The sequence below is a fragment of the Cervus canadensis genome, chromosome 11, assembly GCF_019320065.1.
Source record: "Cervus canadensis isolate Bull #8, Minnesota chromosome 11, ASM1932006v1, whole genome shotgun sequence".
Classification (NCBI taxonomy): Eukaryota; Metazoa; Chordata; class Mammalia; order Artiodactyla; family Cervidae; genus Cervus; species Cervus canadensis.
Window position 1 is genome coordinate 13898577 of NC_057396.1, and position 18742 is coordinate 13917318.

General features: G+C 37.0%; 1 protein-coding gene across 3 annotated transcripts in view; it reads left to right on the forward strand.

Moving 5' to 3' along the window:
- CWF19L2 (CWF19 like cell cycle control factor 2) overlaps nucleotides 1-18742 on the forward strand; it is a 154806-nt gene that overhangs the window by 80626 nt on the left and 55438 nt on the right. For all 3 annotated transcript variants that reach the window (XM_043481561.1, XM_043481564.1, XM_043481562.1), the window contains exons 11-12: nucleotides 12441-12545; nucleotides 14471-14608. In XM_043481561.1, coding sequence (XP_043337496.1) covers nucleotides 12441-12545; nucleotides 14471-14608 — 243 coding nt within the window. The remainder of the gene's footprint in view (nucleotides 1-12440; nucleotides 12546-14470; nucleotides 14609-18742) is intronic.

The following is an 18742-nucleotide window of genomic DNA, read 5'->3' on the forward strand; positions in this document are numbered from 1 at the left end:
AAGTCTATTCTCTATGTCTGTTTCTCCATTGCTGCCCTTTAAATAAATTCTTCAGTACCATTTTTCTAGATTCCATATATATGCATTAGAATACAATATTTATCCTTCTCTTTCAGATTCACTTTACTCTGTATAATAGGTTCTAGGTTCATCCACTTCATCAGAACTGACTCAAATGTGTTCCTTTTTATGGCTGAGTAATATTCCCTTGTGCATATGTACCACAACTTCTTTATCCATTCATCTGTCAATGGACATCTAGGTTGCTTCCATGTCCTAGCTATTGTAAATAGTGCTGCAGTGAACAATGGGATACATGTGTCTTTTTCAATTTTGGGTTCCTCAGGGTATATGCCTAGGAGTGGGATTGCTGGGTCACATGATGATTTTATTCATGGTTTTTTAAGGAATCTCTGTACCATCTTCCATAGTGGATGCCTCAGTTTACATTCCCACCAACAGTGCAAGAGCATTCCCTTTTCTCCACACCCTCTCCAGCATTTATTGTTTGTAGACTTTGGTGGTGGCCATTCTGACTAGTGTGAGGTGATATCTCATTGTGGTTTGATTTGCATTTCTCTAATAATGAGCGATGTTGAACATCTTTCTATGTGTTTGTTAGCCATTTATATGTCGTCTTTGGAGAAATGTCTGTTTAGGTCTTTTTCCACTTTTTGATTGGGTTGTTTCTTTTTCTAGCATTGAGTTGTATGAGCTGCTTGTATATTTAGGAAATTAATCCTTTGTCAATTGTTTCCTTTGCTATTATTTTCTCCCATTCTGAGGGGTTTTTTTTTCACCTTGCTTATAGTTTCCTTTGTGGTACAAAAGCTTTTAAGTTTAATCAGGTCCCGTTTATTTACTTTTGTTTTTATTGCCATTACTCTGGGAGGTGGGTCATAGAGGATCTTGCTTTGATTTATGTCATTGAGAGTTCTGCTTATGTTTTTCTCTAAGAGTTTTATATTTATTGGTCTTACATTTAGATCTTTAATCCATTTTGAATTTATCTTTGTGTATGGTGTTAGGAAGTGTTCTAATTTCATCCTTTTACATATAGCTGTGCAGTTTTCCCAGCACCATTATCTGAAGAGGCTGTCTTTGCCCCATTATATATTCTTGACTCCTTTGTCAAAAATAAGGTACGCATAGGTGCAAGGGTTTATTTCTGGCCTTTCTGTCTTGTTCCATTGGTCTGTATTTTTGTGCCAGTACCATACCATTGATGACTGTAGCTTTGTGGTGTAATCTGAGGTCAGGAAGGTTGCTTCCTCCATCTTCATTCTTCTTTCTCAAGACTGCTTTGGTTATTTGGGGTTTTTTGTGTTTCCATATGAATTATGAAATTTTTTGTTCTAGTTCTGTGAAAAATGTCATTGGTAATTTGATAGGGATCACATTGAATCTGTAGATTGCATTTGGTAGTATAGTCATTTTCAGAATATTGATTCTTCCTACCCAGAAACATGGACTATCTCTCCATCTGTTTGTCATCTTTGATTTCTTTCATTAGTGTCTTATAATTTTCTGTGTACAGTTCTTTTGTCTCCTTAGGTAAGTTTATTCCTAGATGTTTAATTTTTTTTGTTGCAGTGTTGAATGGGATTGATTCTTTAATTTCTCTTTCTGATTTTTCATTGTTAGTATATAGAAATGCAAGTGATTTCTGTTTATTGATTTTGTATCCTGCAGGTTTGCTAAATTCACTGATTAGCTCTAGTAATTTTCTGATACTATCTTTAGGGTTCTCTGTGTACAGTATCATGTGATGTACAAATAGTGAGAGCTTTACTTTTTATTTTCTGATCGCAATTCATTTTATTTCTTTTTCTTCTCTGATTGCTGTAGCTAGGACTTCCAAAACTGTGTTTAATAATAGGGGTGAAAGTGGACACCCTTGTCTTGTTCCTGATCTTATGGGGAATGCTTTCAGTTTTTCACCATTGAGAATAATGTTTGCTGTGGGTTTATCATATATGGCCTTTATTGTATTGAGATAGGTTCCTTCTATGCCCATTTTTTAAGGAGTTTTAATCATAAATTGGTGCTGAATAATGACAAAGGCTTTTTCCGCATCTATTGAGATTATCATATGGATTTTATCATTCAGTTTGGTTTTTTTCCATTTATTTTTATTAGTTGGAGTCTAATTACTTTACAATATTGTAGTGGTTTTTGCCATACATTGACATGAATCAGCCATGGATTTACATGTGTTCCCCATCCTGAACCCCCCTCCCACCTCCCTCCCCATCCCATCCTTCTTGGTCATCCCAGTGCACCAGCCCCGAGCACTTGTCTCATGCATCCAACCTGGGCTGGTGATCTGTTTCACACTTGATAATATACATGTTTCGATGCTGTTCTCTCAGATCATCCCACCCTCGCCTTCTCCCATAGAGTCCAAAAGTCTGTTACTGTTCATGGGAATGCAAACTAGTACAACCACTATGGAGAACAGTGTGGAGATTCCTAAAAAACTGGAAATAGAACTGCCATATGACCCAGCAATCCCACTCCTGGGCATACACACCGAGGAACCCAGATCTGAAAGAGACACATGCACCCCAATATTCAATAATATGGTGTATCATATTAATTGATTTGTGTATATTGAAGAATCCTTGCATCCCTGGAATAAACCCAAGTTGATCATGGTTAATGAGCTTCTTCATGTGTTGTTGATTCTGTTTGCTAAAATTTTGTTGAGGATTTTTGCATCTATGTTCATCAGTGATATTAGCCTGTAGTTTTCTTTTTTTGCGTTGTCTGTGTCTGGTTTTGGTATCAGGCTAATGGTGCCCTAGTAGAATGAGTTTGGAAGTGTTCCTTCCTCTGCAGTCTTTTTAAAGAGTTTTAGAAGGATAGGCATTAGCTCTTCTCTAAATGTTTGATAGAATTCTCCTGTGAAGCTGTTTGGTCCTGGGCTTTTGTTTTTTGGGAGATTTTTGATTACAGCTTCAATTTCAGTGCTTACAATTGGGTTGTTCATAATTTCTCTCTCTTCCTGATGCAGTCTTGGGAGGTTGAACTTTTCTAAGAATCTGTCCATTTCTTCAAGGTTATCCATTTTATTGCCATATAGTTGGTCATAATAGACTCATAATCCTTTGTATTTCTGCATTTTCTGTTGTAACCTCTCCTTTTCATTTCTAATTTTGTTGATTTGATTCTTCTTTCTTATTTTCTTGATCAGTCTGGTTAAAGGTTTGTCAATTTTGTTTATTTTCTCTAAGAACTGATTTTTAGCTTTATTAATCTTTAGTATTTTTTCTTTCATTTCTTTTTCATTTATTTCTGCTTGGATCTTTATAATTTCTTTCCTCTGCTAATTCTGGGGGTTTTCTTTCTTTTTTTTCTTTTCCCAGTTGTTTTAGGTGTAAAGTTAAGTTGTCCAGTTGATGTTTTTCTTGTTTCTTGAGGCAGGATTGTACTGCTATAAATTACCCCTTAGAACTGCTTTTGCCGCATCCCATAGGTTTTGCATTGTCATGTTTTCATTGTCATTTGTTTCTAGGAATTTTTTGACTTCCCTTTTGATTTCTTCAGTGACCTGTTGGTTATTTAGAAACATATTGTTTAATCTCCATGTGTTTGTGTTTTTCACAGTTCTTTTCTTGTAGTTGATATCTAGTCTCATAGCGTTGTGGTCAGAAAAGATGCTTGATACAATTTCAATTTTCTTAAGTTTACTGAGGTTTGATTTGTGACCCAAGATGTGATCTATCCTGGAGAATATTCCATGTGCACTTGAGAAGAAGGTGTATTCTTCTGCATTTGGATGGAATGTCTTGAACGTATCAATGAGATCCATCTCATCTAATACATCAATTAAGACTTGTATTTCCTTATTAATTTTGTTTTGATGAACTGTCCATTGTTTTGAGTGGGGTGTTAAAATCTCCTACTATTATTGTGTTATTGTCAATTTCTCCTTTCATGTCTGTCAGTGTTTGTTTTATGTATGGGGTACTCCTATCTTGGGTGCATAGATATTTACAATTGCTATGTCTTCCTCTTGGATTGATCCCTTGATCATTATGTAGTGTCCTTCCTTATCTCTTGTAATATTCCCCATTTTAAGGTCTGCTTGGTCTGATATGAGGACTGCTAACCCAGCTTTCTTTTGCTTCCCGTCTGCATGGAATGTATTTTTCCATCCTCTCAGTTTCAGTCCCTACGTCTCTTTAGGTCTGAAGTGGGTTTCTTTTAACCAGCATAGATACGGGTCATGTTTTTGTATCCAGCCAGCCAGTCTGTGTCTTTTGGTTGGAGCATTTAATCTGTTTACACTTAAATTAATCATTGATATATATGTTCCTGTTGCCATTTTCTTCATTGTTTGGGGTTGATTTTGTAGATCTTTTTCTTCTCTTGTATTTCTTGACTATATAAGTCCCTTTAACATTTGTTGTAAAGTTGGTTTGGTGGTACTGAACTCTTTTAACTTTTGCTTGTCTGAAAAGCTTTTGATTTCTCCATCAATTTTGAATGAGATACTTGGTTTTACTCTGGTACAGTAATCTTGGTTGTAGATTTTTCCCTCTCAGTACTTTACATATATCCTGCCATTTCCTTCTGGCTTGCAGAGTTTCTGCTGAAAGATCAGCTGCTAAACGTATGGGGTTTTCCTTGTATATTACTTGTTGCTTTTCCACTGCTGCTTTTAATATTCTTTCTTAGTATTTAATCTTTGCTAGTTTGATTAGTGTGTGTCTTAGCGTGTTTCTCCTTTGGTTTATCCTGTATGGGACTCTTTGTGTCTGTTGAACTTGACTATTTCCTTTTCCATGTTGGTGAAATTTTCAACTATAATCTCTTCAAAAATTTTCTCATACCCTTTCTTTTTCTCTTCTGCTTCTGAGATCTGTATATTTTGAATGTTGGTGCATTTGATACTGCCTTAGAATTCTCTGAGAACTGAGACTCAGTTCTTTTCATTCTTTTTACTTTTTCTGCTCTTCAGAAGTTATTTCCGTGATTTTATTTTCCAGCTCACTGATTTGTTCTTCTACTTCAGATATTCTGCTTTTGATTTCCTTCTAGAGTATTTTTAATTTCAGTAAGTGTGTTGTTAGTCTCTATATGGTTATTCTTTAATTCTTCTGGGTCTTTGTTAATTGATTCTTGCACTTTCTCCTTCCTGTTTTCAAGAATTTTGATCCTCTTTTCTATCATTATTCTGAATCCTTTTTCAGGTAGTTTGCTTATTTCCCATTCATTTATTTGAACTTCTGTGTTGTGCAGTATTTCTCTGCCTTTTCATTATTTTTTTTTAAAGTTATTGTGTTTGAGGTCTTCTTTTCCCAGTCTTCAAGGTTGAATTATTTCTTACTTTTGGTTTCTGCCCCCCTACGGTTGGTCCAGTGGTTTGTGTAAGCTTCATATAGGGTGAGATTTGTGCTGAATTTTTTTTTGGTTTTTCCTCTGATGGGCAAGGCTGAGTGAGGTGGTAATCCTGTCTCCTGTTGACTGGGTTTTTTTTGTTTGTTTGTTTGTTGTTTGGATGAGGCGTCCTGCACAGGGTGCTACTGGTGGTTGGATGATGCCAGTTCTTGTATTCAAGTGGTTTCATTTGTGGGAGTTCTAACTAGTTGATACTTCCTAGGTTAGTTCTCTGGCAGTCCAGGGTCTTGGAGTTAGTGCTCCCACTCTAAAGGCTCAGAGCTTGATCTCTGAACTGGGGGTCTTCTGGAATCTGAGACTGAGCCGCATGAGCTTTCTGCCAAGTTTGTTTTTGTTGTCCTGGTTTCCAGCATGCCAATTCCACTGCGCTGGGTTTCTTTTGTGTTTGACTTCCATAGCATGAGCTTTTGCCCAATTCGGCTTCTGCCGTGCTTGGTCTCTGCCTTGCAGGGGCTGAGCTGAGGTTATTTCAGCCAGATTACACCCAAGTCACGGCACCAGATACTTTGGAGGAGTGTGTAGTTTCCTCAGTTCTGTCTTGCAGCAGCAAAGGTTAGAAATGGCAGACCAGTGTTATAGCTTGGTTACAGCTCAGAGAGCACACTGTTACTCTCTCAAGCATCAGAACCTTCTGGTTTAGTTTCTTTTTGCTGCTCGCGTCCCTTCAGATTTTCCGCTGTTGACTTATCACTGTGGAAATTCTGCCATCCCGCTGCCTGCTCAGCCTGCCCACCAGCCCGTAGCACCTCCCCAGGGCTGCAAGGCCCACACCTCTGTTCTGTTTCTGAGATCTTGTGTCATCTTTACTTTCATTACTCTAAATTTTTTTTCATATAAATTTCTTATCTCCTGATTATTTGGTTGTTCTAGTAGATTTTTATCTTTGTCCTTCATCTTCAAGGTTGAAAGTATCTATAAGCTGAGATAGCCTTTAAAATATGACACTATTAATACTAGTTGATTAATAGTGAAAATACATAATACTGTGTGTGCATGTAAGATCGAAAATTTGGATGCATTTTTTTCCCTTTCTGTTTCGACAGGGAAAGTAAATCTCTAGTAACTGAAATTGAAATAGCTTTCTTTAATAATTAATTCTCCTTGGAGAGATAGACCGAAACGCAAATAATTTGCTTAGTCTTGTTTTGAATTGATTTTTAATGAAGTTGTTAGCTAGTATACTTTATGTCATTTTTTTATTAGGACCTTTTCAGTAAAATTCTGTTTTTATCATAGAATGCAGTTTGGTGTATATTTAATAAAAGTTCATGGGAATAACTTCTTTTGAAGAGTAGAAGTGAAAAGAATCATTTGAGGGCTGTTAATTGAAAGAATAAAAGTTACATGGAATACTATTGTGGTAGATAATTCAGCAAGTTCATTCTGTTGTTTAATTGCTTTCAAGGTTTGGTAGGGTCTTTATTCTTTTTTTGTACCTTAAGCCTATACCGTCTTTGTCAGTATACTTCAGTTATGGTTTGAAGGGGACACTATGTGGAATTGCAGTCTCCTTCTGCTACGATAGAATTGCCATTCTTTTTTTTTTTTAATTTTTTATTGTAGCAAAGTAGATTCACAATGTTGTTAGTTTCTAGTGTACAGCAGACTGATTCAGTTTGTACATAACACGTGTCAATTCTTTTTGGATTCTTTTCTGATTTACTTTATTAGATAATGTTTAGCAGAGTTCTCTGTGCTATACAGTAGTTCCTTGTTGGTTATCTGTTTTAAAAGTAGTGCATATATGTCAGTCCCAAGCTCCCAGTCTACCCCTTCCACCTGCCCTGCCCTACTGGTAACCATAAGCTTGTTCTCTAAGTCTGTGACTCTGTTTCTGTTTTGTAAATAAATTCGTTGGTGCCCCCCTCTTTTTTGTTTTGTTTTTTTTTAGGATTCCACATATAAACATGTATTGTTCTTTCGGTGTCTAACTTGTTTCACTCAGTATGACATTCTCTAGGTCTATCTGTTTTGCTGCAGATTGCTTTTTTTTTTTAATTGCTAAATGATACTCTACTCTCTGTGTGTATCATATGGTCTTATCCATGTTTTTGTTGATGGACATTTAGGTTACTTCCATGTCCTTGCTATTGTAAATAGTGGTGCAGTGTGTATTAGGGTGCATGTGTCTTTTTGAATTGTGGTTTTCTCAGGGTATATGCCCAGTAGTGGGATTGCTGGCTCATATGGTGGTTCTCTTTTTAGTTTTTAGAAGAATCTCCATACTTTTCTTCATAATGGCTATATCAATTTACATTGCCACCAACAGTGCCTGCACTCTCTCCAGCTTTTACTATTTGTAGATTTTTTGACAACGGCTATTTTAAGTGGTGTGAGGTGACATCTCATTGTAGTTTTGATTTGCATTTCTCTAGTGATTAGCTGTGTTCAGCATCTTTTCGAACGTGCCTCTTCACCATCTGTGTGTCTTCTTTGGGGAAATGTCTGTTTAAGTCATCTACCCTATATTGATTGTGTGTTTGTTTGTTTGTTTTAATATTGAGCCACATGAGCTGTTTGTAAATTTTGGAGATTAATCCCTTACTGATCTCATTGTTTGCAAATATTTTCTCCCATTCTATTGGTTGTCTTTTCATATTACTCTGGGAGACAGCCTCAAGAAGATAGTACTGTGGTTTACTTTAAAGAGTGTTCTGCCTGTAGTTTCCTCTAAGTGTTTTTGTAGAATCTGGTCTTAAATTTGTGTTTTCAGTCGTGTTGAGTTTATTTTTTGTGTATGGTGGTAAGGAACGTTCCAGTTTCCTTGTTTTACATGTAGCTGTTCTGTTTTCTTGGGAACATTTTTTGAAGAGACCATCTTCCTTCCCTTATATAGTCTTGCCCCCGTTGTAATAGATTAATTGACCATAGGTGTGTGGGTTTTTTGATGCTGAAGGTGCAACTCCAATACTTTGGCCACCTCATGCGAAGAGTTGATTCATTGGAAAAGACCCTGATGCTGGGAGGGATTGGGGGCAGGACGAGAAGGGGACGACAGAGGATGAGATGGCTGGATGCCATCACTGACTGACCGGGGGTTTGTGATGGACAGGGAGGCCTGGTGTGCTGCGATTCATGAGGTCTCAAAGAGTCGGACACGACTGAGTGACTGAACTGAACTGAACTGACTGTGTGGGTTTATTTGTGGGTTTTTTTATCCTGTTCCATTGATCTATATTTCTGTTTTCATGCCGGTACCATACTGTTTTGATGTCTGTAGCTTTGTAGTATAGTCTGAAGTCAGGGATTCTGATTCCTCTAGCACCATTTTTCTTTCTCAAGATTCATTTTGCTTTTCAAGTTCTTTTGTGTTTCCATACAAATAATTTTCTTTTCGTTTTGTTCTAAAAAAAATGCCATTGGTAATTTGGTAGGAATTGCATTCAATCTTTATAGATTGACTTATGCAGTATTGTCATTTTGACAGTATTGGTTCTTTCAAACCAAGAATGTGGTATATCTTCTCATCTGTTTGTATAATCTTTGATTTCTTTCATCACTGTCTTGTTTTTGAAATTTACGTCTATTGTCTCCTTAGGTTGCTTTATTCCTACATGTTTGTTTCTTTTTCATGGGTTGATAAGTGGGATTGTTTCTTTAATTTCTCTTTCTGGCCTTTTGTTTTTAGTGTGTAGATGTATAACAAATTTCTATGTTTTAATTTTGTATACTGTAACTTTACCGATCATTGATGAAATCTAGAAGTTCTCTGGTAGCATCTTTAAGATTTTCTATGTATAGTATCATGTCATCTGCAGACAGTGGCAGTTTAATTTCTTCTTTTCCAATCTGGATTTCTTTGGTTTCTTTTTCTTCTTAAGTTGTGGTGCCTTGGATTTCCAAAACTGTGTTGAATGAAAATGGCCAAAGTGGACATCCTTGTCTTGTTACTCATCTTAGAGGAAATGCTTTCAGCTTTGCACCCATAAGTATGATGTTGGCTGTAGGTTTGTCATAATTGGCTTTTATTATGTTGAGACATGTTTCATCTATGCCCAGTTTCTGGAAAGTTTTCTTTTTTTTTTTTTAATCATAAATGAATGTTGAATTTTGTCAAAAGCTTTTTCTGTAGCTGTTGATATGTCTGTATGGTTTTTATTCTTAAGTTTGTTGATGTATCACTGATTAATTTGAAAATAAGAAAATTATTTGCATCCCTGGGAGAAATCCCACTTGGTCATGCTGTATGACCCTTTCAATATTTTGTTGGGTTCAGCTTGCTAGTATTTTGTTGAGGATTTTTGCATCTGTGTTCATCAGTGATATTGGCCTATAATTTTCTCTTTTTTTGTAGTCACCTGTGTCTCATTTTGGCATTATGGTTGTGGTGGCATCATAGAATGACTTTGGGACTGTTCCTTTGCAGTTTTTTGAAATAGTTTTAGAAGAATAGATGTTAACTTTTTTCTAAATGTAGATATTAACTCTTCTCTAAATGGTAGAATTTGTCTATGAAGCCATTTGTTGCTGGAGTTTTGTTTGTTTGAAGATTTTTAATCATAATTTCAATTCATTACTTGTAATTAGTCTGTTCATATTTCCATTTCTACAGTGGAAGAAGATTCTTGGGAGATTGTACCTTTCTAAGGATGTCTTCATTTCTTCTAGCTTGTCCATATTATTGGCATCTAGTTGCTTGAGGCAGTCTCTTACGAGACTTAATTTTTGTGGTCCATTGTTACTTCTTTTTTATTTTTGGTTTTATTGATTTGAACCCACTCCCTCTTTTTCTTGATGCCTCTGGCTAAAGGTTTTATCAATTTTGTTTTCAAAGAACCAGATTTTAGTTTTATTGATCTTTGAATTTTTTAAAATTTTTATTTAATTTCTGCCCCAATCTTTATGATTTCTTTCCTTCTACTAAATTTGAGTTTTCTTTGTTCCTCTTTTTCTGGTTGTTTTCATTGTAAGGTTAGGTTGTTTATTTGTGTTTTTTCTTTTTTCCAGACATAAGATCGTATTATCTTAAACTTGTCTCTTAGAACTTCTTTTTCACATCCCATCGGTTTTGGATGGTTGGGCTTCATTTCCTTTGTCTGTAGATATTTTTGATTTCCTGTTTGATTTCTTCATTGATCTGTTGGTTGTTTAGCAACATATTGTTTAGCCTCCATGTACTTGTGTTTTTTAGATTTTTATTTTCTTGTGTTAATGTCCAATTTCATAGTGTTGTGGTAAGAAAAGATGCTCAGTACGATTTTAGTTTTGTTAAGTTTACTGAGGCTTGATTTGTGATCCACGATGTAATCTCTTCTGGGGCATGTTCTTACGCAATTGAGAAGAAAATATATTCTACTGCTTTTGGATGCAATTCTCTGCAAATACCAGGTAAGTCTATGCAGTGTAATCAATGATTTAAGGCTTGTGTTTCCTTTTGATCTTCTGTCTGGATGATCTGTTAATGATCTGTTGAGGAAAGAGTTAAAGTTTCCTAGTATTGTTGTTTTGTCGATTTCTCCTTTTATGACTGCTAGTATTTGTATTATTGGGCTGCTCCTACATTAGGTACATGTATATTTATAACTTTTATGTCTTCTTGGATTGATCATTATGTAGTGTCCTTTCTTGCCTCTTATAACAGTCTGTAATTTAAAGTCTGTTTTGTCTGATACGAATATTGCTACTCCAGCTTTCTTTTGATTTCCATTTGCATGGAATACCTGTTTCCATCTTCTTGCTTTCAACTTGTGTATGTTCCTAGATCTGAAGTAGGTCTTTGCAGACAGCATATATACTGATCTGTTTTTTAACATCCATTCAACCAGTCTTTGTTTTGGTTGGAGTATTTATCCCATTAACATTAACATTTAAGATAATTATTGATACATGTTTCCTGTTATTATTGTTTTTCACTAAGTTTTATCACTTGTTTTCACTAAGTTGTGTCTGACTCTTGCAGCTCCATGGACAGTGTAGCATGCCAGGGACCTCTGTCCTCTACCATCTCCCAGAGTTTGCTCAAGTTCTTGTTTATTGAGTTGTTGATGCTATCTAACAATCTCATCCTCAGCCACCCCCTTCCTTTTTTACCTTCAGTCTTTCCCAGCATCAGAGTCTTTTCCAGTGAGTCAACTCTTTGCATCAGGTGGCCAAAGTATTAGAGCCTCATGTTGTTGAAAATCTGAGCCGTAACTTCCACCCCTCCAACCCCCATCCCTGGGAGACCATCTAATACTAACAGGGACGTCTGGCTCAGTCTCTTAAGAGGTCACTATTTCTTCTCCTGTGTCCTGGTATGCATGAGACCCTGAGTGCTCTCTTTAAGAGTGAAATTTCTGTTTCCCCCAGGACTGTTAAATCACTGAAGGTTTGCCTTCAAAGCAAAATTTCTGGGGGCTCCTCCTCCCATTGCCAGACCTGCAGGCTGGGAAGACTGATTAATAACTCAGGACTTTCATTCCTATTGGAGAACTTCAGTAGTATAATTTTTTTCCACTTTCTGGGTTGGCCCCCCCAGCGGGTATGGGATTTGATTTTATTGCTTTTGCGCCCCTCATTCCATCTCATTATAGCTTTTTTGTCTTTGGGTTTAGGGTATCTCTTTTGGTAGGTTTCAGCATTTTTTTGGTCAATAGTTCTTCAGCAGTTACTTGTGATCTCAAAATTTCTGTAATAAGGGTCGAGCCCACTTCTTTCTACTCTGCTCTGTTGTTGACAAGCCAGGATTTTTAAATTGAAGAAACATTTGCTAAATATAACATCTGCTCTGTAGGAAATGGGCACTCTCCTACAGTGCCTGTTTAAACCATTGGTGTTTTGTCATCTTTTATGTTATCTAAATGAAAACTTTATTTGAAGTTTGCTTCTGTGATTATTTTTAAAAGTTAAGTAAACTTTGGGTGTATTTTCCCACCTTTTCCCTGAAAAGATTATGGTCACTTTACATTACAGTAGATAATGAAAGTTCAGGATGCTTCAGATAATCCATAATATTATGTGAAAATAAAATCATTTTATGCTTTTTTGGCTATTAAATGTAAGCATTCAGTATTTTTCTCAATAATTTCAGTTTTTACCTCTAAAACTTTATATAGGATGAAGATCAGGAAGAAGTGATCCTTGTCAGAACAGATCATTCCGGAAGAGTCTGGCCTGTAAACACACCGGGAAAACAAGAAGGAAGAAGGAAAAGACAGATTGTATGTTTAACATGTATCTTTTGTTTATTAATTTAGAATTCCTTTTTTCCCCTTTGTATCAGATTTACAGTTAATCCTTTAACTTCGTGAGTTTGAATTGCTCAGGTCCACTTATACACACAACTTTTTCAATTAATTACATACTGTAGTACTACGTATCTGTGGTGGTTTGAAGCTATGGATATGGAGTATAGTTAAAGGATCAACTATAGTCTGATACAAAGGGAGAAAGAGGAATTCACTGCCCCTAACCTTTGCATTGTTCAAGGGTCAGCTGTACTTTGAAATATTTTTAGACATGTAGTTCAATAATGCAAATGCTGTTGGTCTTTCATCGCCCAGTAGTATATGCCTCTTTGCAACCTCATGTACTGTAGCCTGCCAGGCTCCTCTGTCCATAGCATTTCCCAGGCAAGAATATTGGAGTGGGGTGCTGTTTCCTTTTCCAGAGGATCTTCCCCCCAGCAATCAAACCCACATCTCTTACATTGGCAGGTGGATTCTTTACCCCTGAGCCACCAGGGAAGGCCAGTGCAAATATTGGAAGGTAGTAAATAGTGATATTACTTCTAATTATATCCCTTTGCCTTTTACAAAATATAATCTAATTCAACAACAGTTGTGAACATTGAATTTTTAAGGAAATCTTAATTTTAATGTTTATTTCTTTGACATTGTTTCTAGCTTCTTTTTACACACTCATCATAGCTCTTAGGGACAGCCTTGGTCCCATAGATCTCTTATGTGTGTTTGATCCTTTATAAACCTAATTTGATTTTCTGTCTTCTAGCTGTAGCAGTTAATTTATACCACTGCCTTGAGGCTTTTAAAATGGCAAGAACAACATATTCAGTTTTCTCAAGTTAGATTTTTTGTTTTAAATTTGAAAGATCTTATAAGCAGTAATTGAGTACACAGAAGAGTCATTTAGAATCTTTCTGTCAAATGTTTATGATCTGCCTGTTGAGTGCAAATAGAAATGGGATAGATACATCTTCTGATGAAATGGGAGGTATTCGGGTTTTGCAAGAAAGATGTCACAGGAAAATAGTAAAGGTTTGAATTGTATGAGATGACAGAACTGGCTTGGGGTTCATAGATACATTGCCAGATGGCATTCAGTAGTGTTCTTGAATTGCTCACTACTGAGTAATCTAGGTACAGGAGTAGAGAGGTAGACACATTCAGTCGGCACTGAGGTTTGCTTTTTGAGTGTAATGAAAGGATAAGAGGACCAGAAAGATTTGCATCCAAGGAATGATTGAAGTCATAGAATGTGAGATACAAGCTTGTGGAGATGAGAGTAGTGACATGGGCATAAAATAAAAAGAGGATGGTTCCAAAGAAGCTGAACAGCAGCAGGATTTATTTGGATAAGGGAATTTGAGAACAGTGTTGAGGAGATTTGATTTGATGGGTAATAGATAGCACTTTTCTTTTCCACCGATAGGTATGGAACCAACTGAAAGGGAAACCTAGAATTGTTTAGATGAGAGTCAGAATGTCAGCTTTGCTTCTGATACAGCTGTTTGAAGTAGATTTGCTTAAACTTCACTTTTGTTCTTGATATACTTTCTCAATTTCTGGATAACTCCTGACTTAACTCTACAATGATATGGATTTTTTACTACAAGGAGGGGAGAGGAAGCATAAAGCAATTCTGCCTTTTGCCTAAAACTCAGAAATCAGATGCTATCATACTTCTATCTCTTGGGAAGAGGAAGGTAATGCTACAGAAGAGATAGGGAGTGTTATTCTAATGGAAATTCCTCCACATGTATGCAGACAGAATAGAAAGAAATTGGAAGGAAAGATTATGATATATATATTGGGATTTTTGCTTTTAATGTCAGATTTATGGGTAGTACATTAAAATACTTCAGACTCGTGTTTTCACTAAACTTACAGTGTTCATTTTGTCATAGGTTTCAACTCATGAGGAAAAAGAAAGGGTCAGATACTTTCATGATGATGATAACTTAAGCCTAAATGATTTAGTCAAGAATGAAAAGATGGGAACAGCAGAAAATCAGAACAAACTTTTTATGAGAATGACATCAAAGGTAAGATATATTGCTGGGATACCTTTGAATTTTGAGAAATTCAGTCTACTCAGTCTACAATGATGTACTGTTCAGAGACAGCTGGTTTTCTCTAAACTTTGTCTTATTAAATTAAATCCTTTTTAAGACATTAGAAACCTGCATTTTAGAATTGATGTGATTGGGCAGTATACTTTTGGGATTTAGTTTTTTTAAAAATAAGAATTCTGGGTTAATTTTATAATGTATTCTATGAAAATGTTAATTATATATTTGATCTACCACTTAAGAGAACATTTGGGGCAAGACTTTTAATGTTGGCAATGTGCTGCTAATTTGATTACCAGTCTGTTTTGTCTTGATGTTTCATCAGTTCTTCATAATTATGCCACAGGTGTATATTTGAAGTAATATATATTATAAAAAATATTATAAAGAAGGCATCTTGGGATAACCTTAAGTCTATTCATATGAAAATTTTATATTCTTTTTAAAAGTATATCAATGTTTCATGGATAGTAGGATGAATTTTTAAATTTCAAATATTAATCTTTGTTGCACACTCTTCATTCCATTTCCTTTCAAACACTGCCATTAACACTTGTTATCAAAGAGACATTTAAGTTAGGGTTTGACCCCACTGGGAAAATTTCTCTCACTGTATTTACAAGTGAAGTTTTATTGGGACACAGCTATGTTCATTTTATTTCCATGTAGTCTGAGGCTATTTTCGTTTTATAACTGCTTCATTTACATGTAATCTAAGGTTGTTTTCACTTTATGTGTAGTCTAAGGCTGTTTTCACTTTATAACAGCTGAGCTGAATAGTTGAGACAGAGACTTCATAGCCCACAAGACTGAAAATATTTACTGTCTGGCACTTAATTGAACAAATTGCTATCCTTGCTTATGATGCTATTGGTGATGGGAATTTGAACCTAGGTATGTGAGGGATAGGAGGGAGACTTTTTACAGTATACCTTATTAGACTTTTCTTTTTAGCTTTATGAATATTTTACCTGGTAGAAAAAATTGACTTAATGAAAACTAGAACAAAGGTAATCAAGGTATCAGTGTGTATATATGTGTGTCAGAGGGAGTAAAAGATGCTTTGATTTAAATAGAAATGTTCATTCTTATCACCAAGAATTGTATGGGATCTTAACTTTAGCCTATTAGGTTAATTTTTCTTCTCTTTATTTTGCGGGAAATACTAGAAATCTTCTAGGATCTGGAAATTCACTGCAGAAAGGACATATTTTTATGAAAGTTTCCTTCTCAGAAATTTAGAAGTGTGAATGAAATATAGTTTTAGTAATTTTATCATAATCCATTCACATTTATACAGAAAATAAAACCTTTTTAGAATTTTTAGTTAAAAATAAATCACTTATTAATTAAAAAGGTATTTATTGGGTACCTAGTTTGTGCTGAATACCATTTCAGGTGCTGGGTATAGTGAACTAATAAAGTTCCCCAACCCCAAGGAGCTTATATTTTGTTGGATGAGATAGAAAATGAACAAATGCATGATATAAAAATTACATAACATTAAAAAATTATATAACATAAATACTGTGTCACAAAATAGAAAATATTTTTGTAGAGAGTAAAACAAGATAAAAAGAGATAGGATGGTGTTTTCAGTAGAATGCTGAAGGAAGACCTGTCTGTGAAGGTGATGTTTCAGCAGACTTCAGAACAAAGTGAAGGGGAGTGGTCTGTATAAAAATCTGGGGGAAGACCTTGCAGCAGAAACAAATGCAGAGGATCTGAAGAAAAGACAAACACTACAAGCCTTAGAAGACAGCAGGCTGACACGTGACTGTGGATAGAGGCAGAAATGAAAAGAGGAAAGAGAGGAAATGAGAAGAGGAAATGGTCAGACCATGTCAGGTCTTGGAGGCCGTGGTGTGAGAGCCTTTGCTTTTGTTTTACTTATTTATTTTTAAATGTTGCTTTCCCATTCTGCCTTACACCTATGCTGTCACAGGTAACCTTTCTTAGTCTTCTTTTTCCTTTTGGCTGTGCTGGCTCTTTGATCTCTGCAGGCCTTTCTCTAGTTGTGGGAAGTGAGACCTGCTCTCCGGCTGCAGCGTGCGGGTTTCCTTTGTTGCACAGCATGGGCTCTAGGGTGCATGGGCTCCGTGGTGTGGCTCTTGGGCTTCAGAGCACAGGCCCAATAGTTGTGGCACACAGACTTATGTGTCATGGCATGCAGGGCCGAACCCATGTCTCCTGCATTGTCAGGCATATCGTTACCACTGAGCCGCCAGGGAAGCCCTTGTTTGTTTCAAATGATGAGAAACCATTTGAAGGTTTCTAGTAGGACCTCATGACCTCATTTTGTGTTTTATAGTTGTCCCAGGGCTTCCCTTGTGGCTCAGCTGGTAAAGGATCTGCCTGCAATGCGGGAGACCTGGGTTTGACCCCTGGGTTGGGAAGATCCCCTGGAGAAGGCAAAGGCTACTCACTCCAGTATTCTGACCTGAGAATTCCATGGTCTGTATAGCCCATGGGATCGCAAAGCACTGGGCACGACTGAGCGACTTTCACTTTCACATAGATCTTATATATTCTCTCTCTTTTTTTGTCTTTGTTCTCTCTGCTTTTCAATTGTCGAAAGTTTCTGTTGTCATATCCTCAAGCTCACAGATTTTTTTTTCCTTAGCCTTGTCCAATTATTAATAGATTCATCAAAGGCAAATTTGTCACTTCTGTTATGGTGTTTTTGATCTCTAGCATCTAGTGTTTTTTCTTTTCTTTTTTTTGGTTCTTTCTTTGCTTATGTTGTACTTGTGCTTAGTCACTCAGTCACGTCCAGCGCTTTGGACTGCAACCTGCCAGTGTCCTCTCTCCATAGAATTTTTCAGGCAAGAGTCTTCCTGGCCCAGGGATCAAACATACATGTCCTGTATCTCTTGCATCTGCTTACATTACCCATCTGTTTTTCGTGAGCCTGTGCTGCTGGACTGTGGATTCCACCAGTACTTCACAGGTTTTTCTCCACTTAGTTGGAATAGAGTGGCTAGGAGGGGCTGGATTTGAATGTTTCCCTTCTTTCAGGTAGATTAGGCTCTGCTAACACTCTAGCAGGTTAAACTCTGGTATGGTAATTTCTGATGAAGGGCTGGCCTTGTTAAGAAGAAAAGAATGCCCTGGTATATTTCAGTGTTTCCTTTTCCCTTCCGCTCTTGAAAGTCATAGAGGATTTTTCTCTGATCTTTACTCTGAGGACCTGGTAGAGCTCCAAGAGGTAAAATTCACAAAATTTTGAGGGGGCCTTCAATGACTGGATTCCCCTGGCTTTTTTTTTTTTTTTTTTTCCCCTCCGCCGAGCATGCCAGGGGGAGAGCTGGCCCCTAGGGCGCAGGAACCGGGGTCTTGCGCCACACGCGCAGGAAAGGGGGAGGGGCACGCGCCCCGGGGGTAGGAGGCTGACCCCGGGCGCTCAGAAACTGGGGGGGGCGGGGGGCGCGGGCGGGGCTCTCGAGGCGCAGGAAAGGAGGGATTTTCCAGCCGTGCGCGCCTGGGGGAGGGCTGGCCCCGTGCGCTCAGGAATGGGGGCACTTGTGCCCCATGTGATGGAGGCTCCACGCGCGCAAGAAGTGGGGGCTCACGTCGCCTCCCCTGACATTTTTAACTTGCATGTTTGTCTACACTGAGCCTCCTGAAATTTATCAAGTACAGTTTAGATTTTCCTACCCTGGCACTGGTTCTCACAGAACCACTGGTTTTTTTTATAGATAAGTTAAATTAGGATTCTTTGTACCAACCTGATTGTTTCTCCAATTTTGGGGGCAGTTACTTTCCTGAGTCTAAAAAGTGCTGTCAGTTTTTCAGTTTGTTCACCTTTGTACTTGTTGGGATAGAGTGGTGACTTCCTAGCCTCTGAAATGCCAGTCTGGAGACTGCTGGTTTATGTTTTGAAAGATTTTTTGGTGACTCTTGAGAATGTAATGTAGACAGGCAAGAATGGAAGCAGGGAGATTATTTAGGAGGATAATTTCCTTAATTCAGATAGAGCCTTGGGTTAGGGTGGTAAACTGGTGAAAAGCAATAACATTTGGAACAATGATGGTGTCATTCATTGAAACAGAAAAACTTTGACAGGAGAAAAATCTTTCAGGAGGTGCAAGATGAAGAGTACTATTA